General features: G+C 38.5%; 1 protein-coding gene across 1 annotated transcript in view; it reads left to right on the top strand.

Annotated features, from left to right (window-relative positions):
- Window positions 1–17,088, top strand: part of LOC126471163 (uncharacterized) — a 253,999-nt gene that overhangs the window by 50,435 nt on the left and 186,476 nt on the right. The window contains 13 exon segments of the mRNA XM_050099266.1: window positions 418–615; window positions 734–744; window positions 1,083–1,151; window positions 1,647–1,662; window positions 1,712–1,895; window positions 1,948–2,057; window positions 2,110–2,168; window positions 3,559–3,640; window positions 3,875–3,926; window positions 5,724–5,891; window positions 6,248–6,294; window positions 14,240–14,312; window positions 15,747–15,815. Coding sequence (XP_049955223.1) covers window positions 418–615; window positions 734–744; window positions 1,083–1,151; window positions 1,647–1,662; window positions 1,712–1,895; window positions 1,948–2,057; window positions 2,110–2,168; window positions 3,559–3,640; window positions 3,875–3,926; window positions 5,724–5,891; window positions 6,248–6,294; window positions 14,240–14,312; window positions 15,747–15,815 — 1,138 coding nt within the window.

Here is a 17,088-nt window from a genome sequence, read left to right as displayed (position 1 = left end):
TGCTTTTGGACTGTACTGTCACCATGTGTGATGATTTCCTTTGCTACTACATTCTGACTTTTTTATTTGTATGTTCACTACTGTCTGGATCACTTCCGGTATCTGGTATTTCTGCCACAGAAGTGTTGCAGCTTGTAGATTGAGTGTACCATGCACGAATCACGTTGCGGCAATTACATCCTGTGATGTGTTTCAGCAGGTTTATGCCTTAACTGCACAAAATGTCTCCATTACACATAGCGTCAATGGAGCAGCCATCTTCACAACTCCTCTTGTGTGTATTACATTTACACCTCATACTGCCATTTGTTAGCTGTTCTATAGAATGAAAGGCCTACTGTTCCCAACTTTCAAAAATCTTATCTCCAGCTTTCCTGTTTTGGTTCATCCTTTAAAATTTTGATATAAACATCATAGGAATGTATGATGGATGTGCTTGAAGGAAATGATACAGTTAATGCAAAATACATACTTGTGCTTTTGTGTTTGTACCTTATATCCCAGTTGTGTGAGAATAGTCCACTGGTAAGAATGAAATGCAAGGCACGTAAGGTGGTAATGATACTCATCACTCTTCATCCAATCAGTTGCTTTAGGACAGCTTATGTTGTTTTTGTTGGTTATTGTATTGCTAAAAAATAACATCATGTGCCACATAGCTGTCAGAACTTTATAAAATACTGAGATTATCAGAACACAGTTTATGTGATTTAGAATGATACATGTGATGTAGAATGTGTATTGGTTTGTAAAGAAAATATTTCCATTGATTCTTGGTACTTGCTATTTACAAAACAGTTATTTCCACCTGACTACCAAATTTCAATTTGAACTGATCAGTGTTGTTTTGGGTTTTGTTTATTAATTAGTTTTAGTTGTGTATATGTAGTGATACAAGATGGATTGGTTTACGTATGCAGAGCTGGCTTTTTTCAGTCTCGTGGGAGTCTTAACCATGTAAGACAGTAACTTGCTGTACAACATGTTTTGTGAACAGAATGAACCCCGAGTCAAAGGAAACATTTTGTATTTTACCAACACAATATACATTCTATTTTAAATGTGTTTGCACTGGTGTGCAGGCATTCTGCACACAGTGGTGTCACTAAGGATTTTAGGATGACAGGCATAGCTCATTACTCTCTAACAAGGTTCCGTATATAAAAACACTCAGCAGACAACCATGGTAGAGTTTAGACTAACCCTGTGTATCACTTCATTACATATTGAATGACAAGGTTAACCATGTTACATTCTCCATATAAATCTATTCTTCTGCTGTTCCTCTTGGGATCACTGCTCCTCCTCTCAATCATACCACATCTGTGAGATGTGAATATTGATAGATGTGTTATTTGACTCTATATACTGTCTCAGACTAGGTCCCAGAAGTGAGCCACAAAAAATAACTACTACATAATCGGCTCACTGTGTTTGAAGACTGTTTTGTTATAAATGAATGAAAGGACTCCAATGTTGTCTGTGCATTAATGTGAGGGAAAGACTGAGAAAGTGAGGCACATTCTTAAATCACATAGTGACCACAATATTCCTCTTTGTCAAGGTTGTTTAGAAACATTGTATAGATTCTCCCTGCTAAATCAAAGAACAAAAAATGCCTTTGTTTGATTTCTTCAACATTTCAGAAGAGAAATAAATTGGGTAAGGCCAAACTTAATTCTCAGTTTTGCAAGAAGTTCTTGTGTTTTAGCACCCTGTTGACATTCAAGTTGCTGCTGTTGTGGGAAAGGATACCTTTCTGTTGCATCGTTTGCAACCTATTTTGGAATTTACACCCTTAAAGCTTATGACTGTATTCTGCTGTGTAAGAACCCTTGCATCTCTGCTACAGTCTGATGAAAGTGGCAGTGATAATGTGCCACACAGTGTAAACAGTGCACACGATTGTTCATTATCTACATTGCTCTCTTTATTTTTGTTAACTAGCATCTTTGAGGGTAATTAAATTTATAATTGGAAACCGAAGCCCTTACACTGTTCCTGATAGTTGCTTAATGTTGAAAGTTGCAGCAGTAGATGATAGACACAGCTATAATGTATATCACGGAAGTGTGTGATCAAGAATGTAAAAATTCTCATAAGTTTCAGATTGCATCCTTCAACAAAGTCTTCACATACAAACCTTCACATGTAGCCTGTCCTGTAATGTAGTGGTCTGTCCACAGGCAACAGAATGACATTTTGGTCTGGAAAGAAGAAAAATATATATGACAATGAAAATCTCTAGTAGAATGTAAACAATTTAAGGAGCAAAAGTAACAGCTCACTGACTGTAGAGGCAGTGAGTCGTCAAAAGGCATTTAAACAGGACTGAGCAGTTAGCACATTCTCTCTCTCTCTCTCTCTCTCTCTCTCTCTCTCTCTCTCTCTCTCTCTCTCACACACACACACACACACACACACACACACACACACACGCACACACACACACACACACACACACACACACACACACACACACATAATATCATAAAAAGTAAACACTGACAATTACAGTGACTGAGAAAATAGTGAATATCCTTAATGAAAATGTACCTGAAAGCTGCTGAGGCAAGAAATACAAATGTATTAATAGTTGTACCAACAGCTGGTACATTTGAATTGTTACAGTTATACACTTCGCATTAAACACCTTCGAGGTATACAACTAAATGTTTTCTGTTCAGGGTTATAATCTGCCTTACCAGCAGATATGGCTCAGGTGCCTAAGATGTTGTAGAAATCAACGTTTTACCTATGTCCTCAAGGGACATTACAGCTTTCCTGTCTTAGCACATTTAAAGTTTCCCTCTGAAGCCATCATAAGATTAAATGTCTTCAAGTAGGTATGGCTATGTGAATAAAGAGAATCAGGTGCATTGCAGAGTGCCACCAAGGAACACCATTAATCTTTGCAGATATTTCTTTGGATTATGTAATTACCTATCATAATAATATTGCGTGGGAGGAGAGTATATCGGAAGCTTTCCTGCACTGACACTGTATGAGTGTTTTGTCTTTGATTGAGAGAAAAAGTATATGATTTCCATAGGTTAGTCACCACCACCACCACCACCCCATATAAAGTTGGAGGTGTACATTTTACTCAGGACAACAGTTTACTCAGTGAAATAATTTTTTGATTATCTATTTTGCCATCACACCATATCATATTCTTGTAGGTGAGGAGTGCTTTGGAATAAGCCTTGTTTGCTGGTGATTTTTCAACATTCTACCATACTGCTATTGCTTGTCAGTTTACCTGACTGGAGATATGACTAGGTATTATTATTTGTAATTTTCTTTAGAAGAGACTTAACATCAGTTTCAGTTGCCTTATTCTCACATATTAATGTGATGATGAAAACAGCTGACCCCTTCACTTTTGATGTTTTGCTAGTTTTTTTGGTCCCGGGTTTAGTGAGAGACCTTCTGTGCTTGCAAGGACTATGAAGACTGAGGTATGGTTCATGAGTGACTGAGTGACAGGTTGGGAATAGATTAGACAGAACATGAATATACTGCTATAATCTAAAGATGACACATGTATTTCATTAGGTTGATAGGTCCAATATTCTCAATTGAATATGAGTTCATTCACTTTCCGGAGAAGTCCTGTTTGTATCTTAGCCAAGATGGTGTGAGCCATTAGCCATTAACCATGCAATAGCAATTCTTCATGACACAAAATGCTAGCTGCATTCTTTCGGCTCTATGTGTAGTGTTGAATCTGTATTCTGCCCTTTAGAGTGTTTATGCACGAATATTCAAGAACAAACAATGGAAAATCCAGGATGGAGTGTAATAATATTATGAAAAGGAAAATTGCTACATGAGTAGAAACTTTCCGTTTCATAATATTGTAATATTCAAGAACAGTGAGATCTCTTGCAATTTGACCAAAGCAGTTTTGGATTTATATGCAGGTAACTCACAATGTGAGTAACTGGTTATCGAGGAGACTGACAGCATTTACCAATTTACTGGCAAGCGGTAAATTATCAATGGCAGATGTCTTTCTTAAACTTATTTGTGTTATATACTTATTTGTGTTATGTTATACACACATCAAAGAAAGTTTTGCATCACACCAGTTCCCAGAACTCCTGAAGATAGACATTGACTGTGGATATCGTATCACAGACAAAGTCGCTTTGACTGTTCAGAGATGTCACTAAACCTGTCCAAAGATGTAAACAACCTTGCATGAGCAGTGCCTATTAGACGGAGGGGGTCAGACAGTCGATCAGTTCCAGTCAGTCCACCAGGAAGGAGGTGCACGGCTCGTGTTGTCTGCAGTTCAACCAAGCCTAGACGGTCAATACTGCAGGATGATCGTGTTCACATCGTTACTTTGTGCCAGGAAGGGCTCTCGACAAGGGAAGTGTTCAGGCATCCCGGAGTGAATAAAAGCGGTGTTGTTTGGACGTGGAGGAGATACAGAGAGACAGAAACTGTCGATGACATGCCTTGCTCAGGCCGCCCAAGGGCTACTACTGCAGTGGATGACCACTACCTACAGATGATGGCTCAGAGGAGCCGTGACAGCAACGCCGCCATGTTGAATAATGCTTTCTTGCAGCCACAGTACATTGTGTTATGACTGAAACTGTATGCGATAGGCTGCATGATGCGCAACTTCACTCCTGACGTCCATTGTGAGGTCCATCTTTGCAACCATGACCCCATGCAGCACAGTACAGATGGGCCCAACAACATGCCGAATGGACCGATCAGGATTGGCATCACATTCTCTTCACAAATGAGTATCGCATATGCCTTCAACCAGACAATCATCAAATCATCAGAGACGTGTTTGGAGGCAACCCGGTCAGGCTGAACGCCTTAGGCACACTGTCCAGCGAGTGCAGCAAGATGGAGGTTCCCTGCTTTTTCGGGATGGCATTATGTGGGGCTGACATACGCTGCTGGTGGTCATGGAAGGCGCCATAATAGTTGTACGATATGTGTGTGCCATCCTTCAACCGACAGTGCAACTGTATCGGCAGCATATTGGCGAGGCATTCGTCTTCATGGACGATAATTTGCGCCCCCATCATACACATCTTGTGAATGACTTCCTTCAGGATAACGACATCGCTTCACTAGAGTGGCCGGCATGTTCTCCAGACATGAACCCTATCAAACATGCCTGTGATAGATTTAAAAGGGCTGTTTATGGACGACATGACCAAACAACAACTCTGAGGGATCCATGCTGAATCGCTGTTGAGGAGTGGGACAATCTGGATGAACAGTGCCTTTATGAACTAGTGGATAGTATACCATGATGAATACAGACATGCATCAATGCAAAAGGATTTGATGCTGGGTATTACAGGTGCCAGTGTGTACAGCAATCTGGACCATCTCCTCTGAAGGTCTTCCTGTATGGTGGTACGACATGCAACGTGTGGTTCTCATGAGCACTAAAAATGGCGGAAATGATGTTTCTGTTGATCTCTATTCCAATTTTCTGTACAGGTTCTGGAACTCTCAGAACCGAGCCCATTAAAAACTTTTTTTGATGTGTGTATATGAGCACTTTAAAATGAAAGCACTGATCATATTGAAAATAAGCTTACTATGTCCAGCGCAGAACATAATATAATCCTGGGGACTCTGGGGTGTATTGAATTACTAGTGGTGGAATTTCTCCATTGATTCCATTAGTGTTGTGAGTGACCATTCATCAGTTGTTCCCTGGAAATAAAATGGTCCAGAGTATTATGAGGAGTCTCCATTCACAAAAGGACAAGCAAATGATTTCATTGAGATGCCTATTGGGCCATGTGTGAATGTTGAAATGTTTTATGGACACAGTATGGCATCTGTGTTAAATATGATTAGCTCATTGTTGGTCTGGAAAAAAATATTGCCAATAGGAGGATGTGACTCTTTGTGAAAGATAAAGTAGCATCAGATGAAATTCACAGTGTGCTTATATTGTACGTACTGCTGCAAGGAAGATGCTCTGACCTGCTGATGTTAGGCTTTCTGTTCTAGGTGGGGGATTCTTATTGGTGCTTGTTTGCAACTGAACTTGTTATGCTGCTGTTTAGAGGATTGCATTTTACAATATTTGCTGTTGTAGATTCAGCTACAGGCTGAATGAGGACTTGACTGTATCTTAGATCCTTAGCACGTGCTTGTGATGAGAAACAATGCTATTAACAATAAAGAAATTGGGGGGATAGTCTGCTGACAATTTTGCAGCTGTTAGACTGATAATAAATTCATTTTTCAGATTCTGCAAGGTCCTTTGATGAACCTGATGGAGATGCTGGTGCTATCGTAAGTATAACAATTTTTTTACAAAAAGTTTCACTCCCAACTTCCAACATTTAGTAATCTAATAATGTTAACAAGGTATTTTTCCTCTCTCCTGAAATGTTCCAACTCATGTGCTTTTTTGTCAGTGATTTACACTGAAGTTGCTCAGTTAAGGATTGAGTGGATTTAACCTGATGTTTCTATCTGCCTGCTGATAACTTTATTTGGTCATGTTTTAAAGTCTGTGTTCATTTGTATGCAAAACTATTCGATTGCCGGTTGAACTGCAAATCCCGTGGGAAAAATTATCTCATTCTAAATTTTCATTACTTGGGTACCCTGCGCCCCAACCTGTGCTGGATAACTAGTTCACTTATAAATTCCACAGCTGTTAAAGAAAAGTGTTGCTTTAGAATAATGGAACCAGTAAAAAATCACTTAATATACAGATTGTTAATGACAAGACATTTATTTTCATTACTACTTCACAAATTTTTACCAAGAGAACTGGTTGTTATTGAACCTGTTGTAGCAACAAGAAGTTTTTCATAGGGTATCATGGGATTTTAAAATATGTATGCTCCCTTGTTGTCCTGTGACTTCCAAGTTGCTATGATGTGATTCCATAGGTCATGTGTGGAGACTGATTCTGTCATATGGGGGACATCTATCAAGTGAATGTCATCAATAAGGAAGGAGCGGCATCTGCTGATCAAAAAGTCTGTCTTAGACAGTTGGAGTGACATGATATCAGTCATTATTCTGCTGGAACATAATACCAGAGCACTCTAGGAGGAGTGACACTACCATTGTCAGTACAAAGGCTCTGTAATGATGAAATGGAATAGAATGCAGCATTGTAAATGGACAACAAACTGCGTAACTGGGCATTGGGTGCTGAACGCACATCTATTGGAGTTGCCAACCACAAAGCTTGGAATAAATATGTGTCTTTTATGGTTTAACAATTTGAATTAGAACTTTACTATCTAGGACAAAGGAAGCCGGAAAAATTAGGTGGCGAATAGACCAGTCTCTTCGCAGAAAAGGACACCAAGCAGTGCCTGTAACTGTATCAGTTGTTCTGACACACTTCAGTGTTCTCAGGTGGTTTGTGCTACCTATGTGACATACGTGCCTACACTGCCTTTAATTGTAGTATTGTGTTTTATTGTGCTATTCTCAGTGTGCACAGTCTTCAGTGATCATTGATTTAAAAATTTACACAACTCTTCTGACCAATAATCCTTTCCTTTGGTAACACTGATTAATCTGTCAGCACAATTGTTTCTTCTTCACACCACCTCAGTTGTTGGTAATATACTGAGGTGACAAAAGTCATGGGATATCTCCTAATATCATGGCAGACCTGCTTTTGCCTGGTGTAGTGCAGAAACTTGACATGACATGGACTCAACAAACCATTGGAAGCCCCTGCAGAAATATTGAGCCACGCTGCCCCCCATAGCTGTCCATAACTGCGAAAATGTTGCCAGTATAGAATTTTGTGTACCAACCTTTTGATTATGGCCTGTAAATGTTTGATGGAATTCATGGTGGGCGATCTGTGTGGCCAAATTATTCGTTTGAATTGTCCAGAATGTTCTTCAAATCAGTTACGAACAATAGTGGCCCGGTGACATTGTGCATTGCTGTTTCGGAACAAGAAATCCAAGAATGGCTGCAAATAGTCTCCAAGTAGCCGAACATAGCATTTCCATTGAATGATTGGTTCAGTAGGACCAGAGGGCCCAGTCTGTTCCCTGTAAACACAGCCCACACCGTTATGGAGCCAACAGTAGCTTGCACAGTGCCTTGTTGATAACATGGGTCCATGGCTTCACAGACTCTGCATCACACTCAGATGCTACCATCAACTCTTACCAACTGAAATTGGGACTCATCTGACCAGGCCATGGTTTTCAAGTCGTCTGGGGTCCAACTGATAGGTCACAAGCCCAGGAAAAGTGCTGTAGCTTGATGTGCTGCTAGCAAAGGCACACATGTCAGTCATCTGCTGCCATAGCCCATTAATGCCACATCTTACCGCACTGTCCTAACGTTCATCATACATCCCACATTGATTTCCATGGTTGTTTCACACAGTGTTGCTTGTTTGTTAGCACTGACAACTGCATGCAGACACAGCTGCTCTCGGTCATTAAGTGAATGCTGGCAGCCACTACATTGTCTATGGTGAGAGGTAATGCCTGAAATTTGATATTCTCGTTACACTCTTGACATTGTAGGTCTTGGAATATTGAACTCCCTAGCACTTATAACTGTCCCAGGACTTTTGTCACCTCAGTGTATACTGCATGCATGTGATGAAGTATGGTGTGTGTGAAGAAGAACTCTTTCATGAAAAATTCACTTTTGTTTCTTGTAGTTTCCCCAGTGAGTCACTGCACCTGAGCTACATATGGTATAGATGTAGCCACAAGTCACATGAATTATGTCCAGTGCTTGCTAACATGTATGTATTTTTCTTCATACTTTCTTTGTATTACACTAGTGTCCAAAAATTAAATATATTTCGGGAAAAGAAGACAATGGACAGAGAATGTTGTAGCACCTACTGTAAATGACTGAAGGTTTCCCGATAAACAACAGTTGTATTACCTATGTAGTAACAGAGTACTGGCAATTCTGAATAGCTACACAATTCAGGGATAATGAGAAACAGTGCGTTAGATTCGTATTATCTCAGTTGCACTTGCTATTCATTGTGAGAAGAGTATAATCTTTTGTGTCAAGTAATGTAATGTCACAAAGACACCATTTGGACTCTTGTTTTTCCGGGCAGAATCTTTGAACAGCTTGAAGTGGGTTAGACATGGACCACACTCTCAGTAACATTGAATTAGCCACAAAATATTGTTTCAGTGCTTCACTTTCGGAAAAGGTGTCTCATAAATTCTGTGGTGACTTTGTTCATTCAGAGGCACAGAAATGATTCCCAGAAGGGGATTATACCTTCCAAAAAGATACCACTTACACTGCTGGATATGTTCAAATTAGCCAGAGTAGCTTGGGGGTAAAATAACACGTTTTCCCTCCCCACAATTGAAAGATATGGCTGTACTCGAACTAGTTAGGGACCCAATAGCACCTCCTCTGGCATGTCACAATGATTTGTATAAAATCCCATCGGCCACCAATTTTAGATTTATTTGAATGAATCTCAAATAGGATCCATCCTTTCCTTGGATGTTGAAGATGGCACTATGCTGTATTATAGGTTGTTGTTAATTTTTTCTCAAGTCGGGGCTCTTTGTTGAAATTCATTGACAATGACTTATTTTGATTCCAAGGCAAGTTAGGTAAAACAATGAAAATGCATTAAATATTCTATAGATAGGATAGTAGTGGTATACAATATGTGTTGGGGTCAAGGGGGGGAGGAACCAGTGAACTGTGGATTGCACAAAGCTCTTTTTAAATCACTGTGCTGCAGTATATGTGTAGCACATACATTACGTGGACATCTACATCATCATTTTTACACATATTGCACAAATATCATATTTTATTTTCTTATTCTTTCAGCAGATGGTCCATGGGGAAAACAAACCATTGGGCATAATAAAACTGGCAATATGTTGGGCCTGTTGATGCTCACAGTTTATTAGAAGTGTGACCATGTATCGCCATTGTATAGATAAACTCAAGGCTAATTTTTGTGAATTTTTATGATGTTGTATAATGGTTGACATGTGAATAGATGGGTGAGTGAAACATTGCAAATCCAAAGGTTAGGAATGCAATCCCTGGTTGGTTTTGATACTATTACAGTAATTTAGTGTTACATTTCACCTTTATCAATGCTTTATGTATGTGCAAAACACTAAGTTGCACTCTGGTTTGGAGTCCACTTAAACTGCATGTCTCTTTATAACTAGTTGGATAAGTCACTTCACTGGTTGGAAGAAGGCAACCAACTCCAATAGGACTATTCATAATTAAACACTGTGATGAGGAAACTAACTGTCAAATAGAGAACAGCTTCAGCCTTCATTTTGGTTTATGATATGTAGGGAATTTAATTGTAATTTGAGTGCTAGTAACAGTTATTGCAGTAGAGTTCCTGTAGTGAATTCCCACTTACTGTTGGTAGTTCTGTTGTATGATGTGAAAAGTAATGATGATGCCTTTTTGAGAGTTGCATAGCATATTTATCAGCTCTCTGGAAAGGGGAAGCCGGCCGCGGTGGCCGTGCGGTTCTAGGCACTTCAGTCCGGAACCGCGTGACTGCTACGGTCGCAGGTTTGAATCCTGCCTTGGGAATGGATGTGTGTGATGTCAGGTTAGTTAGGTTTAAGTAGTTCTAAGTTCTAGGGGACTGATGACCTCAGATGTTGAGTCCCATAGTGCTCAGACCCATTTGAACTATTTTTGGAAAGGGGAAAAATTGATTACAGGCCCATATAACAGTTCTTTATTAGATAAATTTTCTAAGAGATTGAACAAAGTATACCCCATGTGGTGCAGAAAATGATACTCTTCCACAAGATGAATGCCTGAATTGTTTAAAATGTTTGAGCACTATGATAAGATAGTATGGTGTTGGATAAAATGTAATAAGTTAGAAGGAAACTTTTTCCAAAGTAGAACGGATTTTAATGAGGAGAAAAGTCATTGAAAAATCTCCGAATGTCTCAATAATTCTTCATAAATAACACAACCATTGAACAACAACTTTACTAGACCAAATGATGATCACAGAATTGTTAAGCATTGTCTTATAATGCAGTTTTGACAAGCAGATATGACAGTTTTTCTGAGATCTTTAGGAACATAGTAAACATAGCTAATTACCAGAAGTGTACGGTAGTACAAACCATCTGATGTTAGGAGAATGCGAAATATTTAAAATAATATTACAGGATCGTAGAGAGTATAATTTCTATAACATGGTTCAGAATATGAGTACTTAAAGAGCCGACTTCCTTGAATGCATAACAGATAAGGGGTGTAAAGGGTAGATTTAGCAATGTGTATAGAAAATCCACACTCTCCAACCCCTACTCCACAATTTGAACTGTAATGACCCGTCACAAAGAAATGACCTGCTGTGCACTCTCATCCAGGGTACTTGCTTACAGTTATACATGGAGAGTCTTAAGTGAAGTTTTGAGGGTAGGTGATAAGCTACTGGCAGAAGTAAGGGTGTGAGGGCAGGTTGTGAGTTGTGCTCAACTGGTAGAGCAGTTGCCTGTGAAAGGCGAAGGTCCCAGTTTCAAGTTCCGGTCAGGCACAGTGAGGAAGTTTCAAATCAGCATACACACTACTGCAGAGTGAAAATTAATTCTGAAAAGAGCCTTGTCGAAACACTACAATACTTTCAAGTAATTTTCTAATGTAATGGTTATTTAGAGCAACAAATCAAGTGAATGTTGCAGCCAAAATGAACTGAACCTATGAAAAAATACTGAGAAATATGATGAAAAAGAATGAATCTGTTATCCACTTGATGTTGTCCCAAAAAAAAAAAAAAAAAAAAAAAAAAAGGTTCTGTTGTCTTCTCTGGAAACACTGCATGCATTGTATTCAGTCCCAACCAATGACCATAAAATGACTGCTTAGTAATGTTAAATATAATTGAGGCCTCTGAAAACTGGGTGTATGCATCATTCCACACTGATGTGGGATGCCGTATCTGAAACAATCAAAAGAGTTAAGGTGGTTTACAAGAAAATCATTGACATACTTGACTGAAACTGGGAAGTAATGAAGGTGTCACTAAATGCTGCTAGTGTATCATAATGAAACAAAATAGGGCAGGACAAACATCATGAAGCAAGCTTGAAGTTTACAGGACAGTGGAAGTAAGGAGTCTGCTGATACAAGGACATAGAAAAACACAAATGGGATTTCAGTGCAAGCAAGGCTTGGGGTTTAGCACTCATTCATCAGAGCCAGAGGACATGTAGGACATATACATTTCATGCAGTAGTGGGAGGTAATATGATAAAAAAATGGTGTAAAAGAGTGTAGACAGGCATTGAGGAGTCAAATTCTGCTATAAGTGTGGGGGTGGGGGGGGCGGTCACTATCAAAAACTCAGTCTATGAGATCAAATAGTGAGCACACCACAACTTGACCAGAAGAAGGGATCGGTTGGTAGGACATGTTCTGAGGCATCAAGGGATCACCAATTTAGTATTGGAGGGCAGCGTGGAGGGTAAAAATCGTAGAGGGTGACCAAGAGATGAATACACTAAGCAGATTCAGAAGGATGTAGGTTGCAGTAGGTACTGGGAGATGAAAAAGCTTGCACAGGATAGAGTAGCATGGAGAGCTGCATCAAACCAGTCTCAGGACTGAAGACCACAACAAACAACAGTGAGCACACACAAAAGCACTGATTTGTAACACTTGAAGATAAAGACTTGTCCAGAAATACTGTGTAGAAAAATGGATTTTTAACTCATGTAATAACCCAAAACATGTTATTAAAATAATAATAATAATATTGTTAATAAACTCACTAAATGTTAATCACCCTCTTAAAATGACATGTTAGAGCTCTTTGGAGTGCTGTAAATGTTGTAGAAATGGTGCCAGGCAGTTGCGTAACCATCCATCACTGACATAATGGACAGGACTGAAGATGAGTGTCATGCATTGTCAACAATAATCTGTTTCATACACATCTGGCATTTACAATTGTAGAAATGGTTCTTGACTGGAGCACAGTGATCAGTATGAAATGTTAAAAATCGATAAAAACAGTCTCGATCACATTTTCTTATTTTTTATTTGTTGCCAACCTGTTTTGGCCCTTTCCTTGGACCATCTTCTGGCTTCCACCGCCATTATGGCTGCTGGTGGCAGCAGACAGAGCAAGATCCGTAGAAGTATTGTTGTCACTGCAGTGACCGCTGCCACCAGCAGCCATAAAGGAGGTGTAAGCATGAAGATGGTGTGAGGAAAAAGTCGAAACCACTTTCCAACAAATAAAAAATCCGAAAATGTGATCGAGACTGTTTTTATTGATTTTTAACACCTGGTATTGTTACTGTCACTAAGTGTAGGTCAATGTCAGCCATTTCCTAGCAAACATTGGGAGAGGAATAAAATGCAGTGGGCACTTGGGTATCAGACATCTCACAAAAGGCCATTGCTCACAGTAGCTCATGAAACATCACTTCTTCAGATGGCCAAACAACACAGAAACTGCATAGTATCTGGCTGAGGCACGTACTGTGGTCTGACGAGACATGATTTTTCTCTCTTTGGATCATTCAGGACATTGGGAACACGAATGGCCCATTGGTATGTTTAACTCGCAGTGTGCTGAGGCTGTAGTTCAGGCTGAAAATGGTTCAGTGATGTTTTGGTGTTACTCATACGGTGACCAGAGCCCACAAATTTGTATTGCTCACTCAGGCACCCTCTTGCACCTCAGCTGACCCATGAAATGCTGGAACCATCTGGAACATCATGTCAGACATAGCTATCAATATCTCCTGAATTTGGTTTCTCTACAGAATCTAATCATTGAGTGGCTTCAGCTGGTTATGACATTCCTGAAGAAACTGTGGACTTTCTTCATTGCTGAATTGAGACCATTGTGAGTTTAGACATCACATTACACGGTATACGTGTAATATCACTTGAGGGTGACTATTTTTTCTCTGTTATACTTATGTAGTGTTATTAATTGTCATTGTCATCAGTAGAATCCACAACTTTTGGAAGCAACCCGTAGAACACACAAGTGCTGTTGACTGTGGGAAAAATTTACAAATTTCATGAGCATTTTGCTGATAGTAAGAGAAGAACAGTTTTAAATTGCTGAGCAATTTTTATCTCTACTTTTGAACTGTATTTCTGGACCTCCAGTTAATGGTGTTATTTTGAACTTTTCATCTGACACATGAATGAAAATTGATGTTACTGTTATATAATACGTGTTTTAGTTGAATGCAATCATTTCATTGGTAATGTGTGTTATTTTCAGCCGAAATCTGGAAGACAACGATCTGCAAGTTTTTCGAGGAAGAACTCTGGAGTAGGCAAAGCAACTTCACCAGGTAAGAAACAAATTTGTTACTAATTCATTGCTGGCATGTTCATTTCCTTTGTGTGGGAAAAAATATTTTATCTACTATATTTTTTATGATGATCTGTAATATGAGCACCGATATGTTTTGTCTGTAGACAAAAAGACTACACTGCAGGAAATGGATCTTGCCTCAACTACCTTTTCTGTCATCAATAATAAATTTATGTTCCTATATTACTCATCTTTTGCGAGGCTGTACCTGGATGACACGTTACTTGAATAGGTATTGTGAATGAGCAAACAGGTGCATGTTATTTCATGAGTAATTTATATTTAATGTTTACTGGATTTTTCTGGTTCTATATTAGATAGATGCTGAGATTTTGGCTCACTCATAATTTTCAGTTTGGGCATTTTTTTAAATTTGTTGATTACAAGGACAGCATGCTATTTCTCCTTTACAGTGTGAAGCTCACAGTAATGAAAGAAATCAGTCCTTGCATTTAAATAATATATATAAAAGAAAATACTTTGAGGGAATGGAATGAATGCTTTGCCTTAGATTTGCAGGATTGATAATATTGAGAAGAAATGGACGTCATTTAATGGAGTTGAGTTCTTTATTCTGTTGCAGATATGACATTACATTTTGGTTTGGTGTGTCTACTATTTTCCAACACTAATGTCACTGAGCTTTTAGGATCCGTACGGAATACTTTCTTCAGAGACAGTTTTCATGCTAGTGAAATTGATGAAATAACTTGAACTTTTTATAAAAAGCTGACATTTATGATTAAATGCCGTTGTCATTGCAGATATTTTCTGTTACCACGTGTAAAAACTAATGTACTGTTGTCCTGATAATTTAAACGTATTTATGTGAGTGCACTGTATGTACTGCTCACTGAATATACATGTGTCTAAAAGGTGAAGTGTGTGTGTGTGTGTGTGTGGGGGGGGGGGGGGGGGGGAGGGGGGGGGAGATTATCCTTGTAACACAGTCTAGCTTAATGTGTTCACATTAATACAATTTAAATATTAAAAAGAACATTAAACTGGTTTAAGATTGGATGGTGGTGAAGTTTCCAGGTAATGTATTGTTACTGGTGTATCACAATAATTTACAAAATGGATTCTGTATCCTAAATGCTTTCTAACATATTTTTATGTGAAACTCACAGATATTTCAAATTCTGCTGTGTGTGGTTTGATGTGGATATTTTACACTCTATCATCCAGTGACATTGCTGCTTGCTTGTATATCTGTCTGCATGTTTGCTTGCTTAACCATCATCATTAGCTTTACTTATCTTCGTATGTAGGCTAATCACAATTCTGAATAAACTTTCCTTTTTGAGCTGTATAATGTATCATCTTCTGAATTATTGTCTTGCAATTGTTGATGTGACCCATACTCACTTCCTTAATATGGTGTCTGTTCTGCTTTGCATGTTAACGAAAGGGCCGGGATCTAAAACCAGGCGTTCGGCCTCCTTTAAACGTCAATTGGTTACTGCGTCATCTGCACCAGGTACGATTTTTCCCCCCCCCCTCCCATTGTGAACACCTTTGCCACAATGTATGTAGTTCATGTAGTCTCAAGTGAGTAGGCTTGATTAGTGTAGAATTAATGTTATTCAAATTTCTCATCACTGTTGTGTACTGTGTACTGTTTACTGTCTGTGGATGTATGCAAGGTGTAACAAATGTGAATAACTGTACAAGATATTAAATGTAAAGTAGTGTGCATCATTTCCATTATTTTGAAATCATACAAGTTATTTCATATTAAAACGACAGTGATTTTACCCAATTGCAAGTGTAGAAACATTTATGAGGCATATTAAGATTACATTTGTCATTTATGGACATTTTAGAAAAAATTACTGTGTTATTTTAAAATAAATACAGGTAACTGTGACCAGTGTCTTTTAATATATATGTTCATTTCCGTATAGTAGTTGTACAACCGATACTGGTAGATTTATATGACAGCTGCTGTTTGCAGTATAAAGTTAATTGTGTGGTCAGTATGTAATTAAAATGGAAACTTCCAGGTCGATATTAAGTACATCACTGCCCATACTGCTGCAAGCCAGTATCCAGCATCATGCTACGAAAATAGATACACAACTTGTGCATTCCTCATTAGTCTCAAAAAGTAGTTTGAGGAAATAAATAAATATTTAAAAAGTCAATGGTCAGAGTTATCTGTATTTGTAGTCAACGAATAGGCATACTTTAAATTATGGTCTGAAATATCTATGAAAAACATTCTTATAGCTGAATTAGAACTTTTAGTGTTGTGGACTTAAAACTTTGTGGCTTATTACATCTGTTGACAACTTTATCAGAGAAAGTATATATACTTATTTACTATTACTAATTGATGTTTTCTGAATTATGTATTTTGATTGAGCTGGAAAGGAATGGGCCCAGCCATTTTTTGTAGCTGTGAACCATTTCAGCATTGGAATGTTGTGTCAGTCTTCATTTTAGTGAAATGTTGCAAACATTGTAGAGTACAAATGAATTTTAGACAGAACAGTACTGAACCACCTTCAAAGACAAATCAAACTTAGTGTAATTAACATATATAATAATGTTTCTGAAAATTCCAACACCGTGAAGGATGATTATACTGGAATTAGTTTACCAAAAATTATGGCTATGAAAATAGAAAAATGATTGGGATTAAGTAACTGTTCATGATCTCTCGAGTTTTAGATTCTAGTTTGCTGCAGAAACTGCATGCACTGCATGTTGTGGCATGGAATGAAGAAGTGTCTGAATGTGTTCCTGCT

This window comes from Schistocerca serialis, chromosome 3 (genome assembly GCF_023864345.2).
Source record: "Schistocerca serialis cubense isolate TAMUIC-IGC-003099 chromosome 3, iqSchSeri2.2, whole genome shotgun sequence".
NCBI classification, from domain to species: domain Eukaryota; kingdom Metazoa; phylum Arthropoda; class Insecta; order Orthoptera; family Acrididae; genus Schistocerca; species Schistocerca serialis.
The sequence above is the reverse complement of the archived record's forward strand: the minus strand, read 5'-3'. Positions and strand labels throughout refer to the sequence as shown.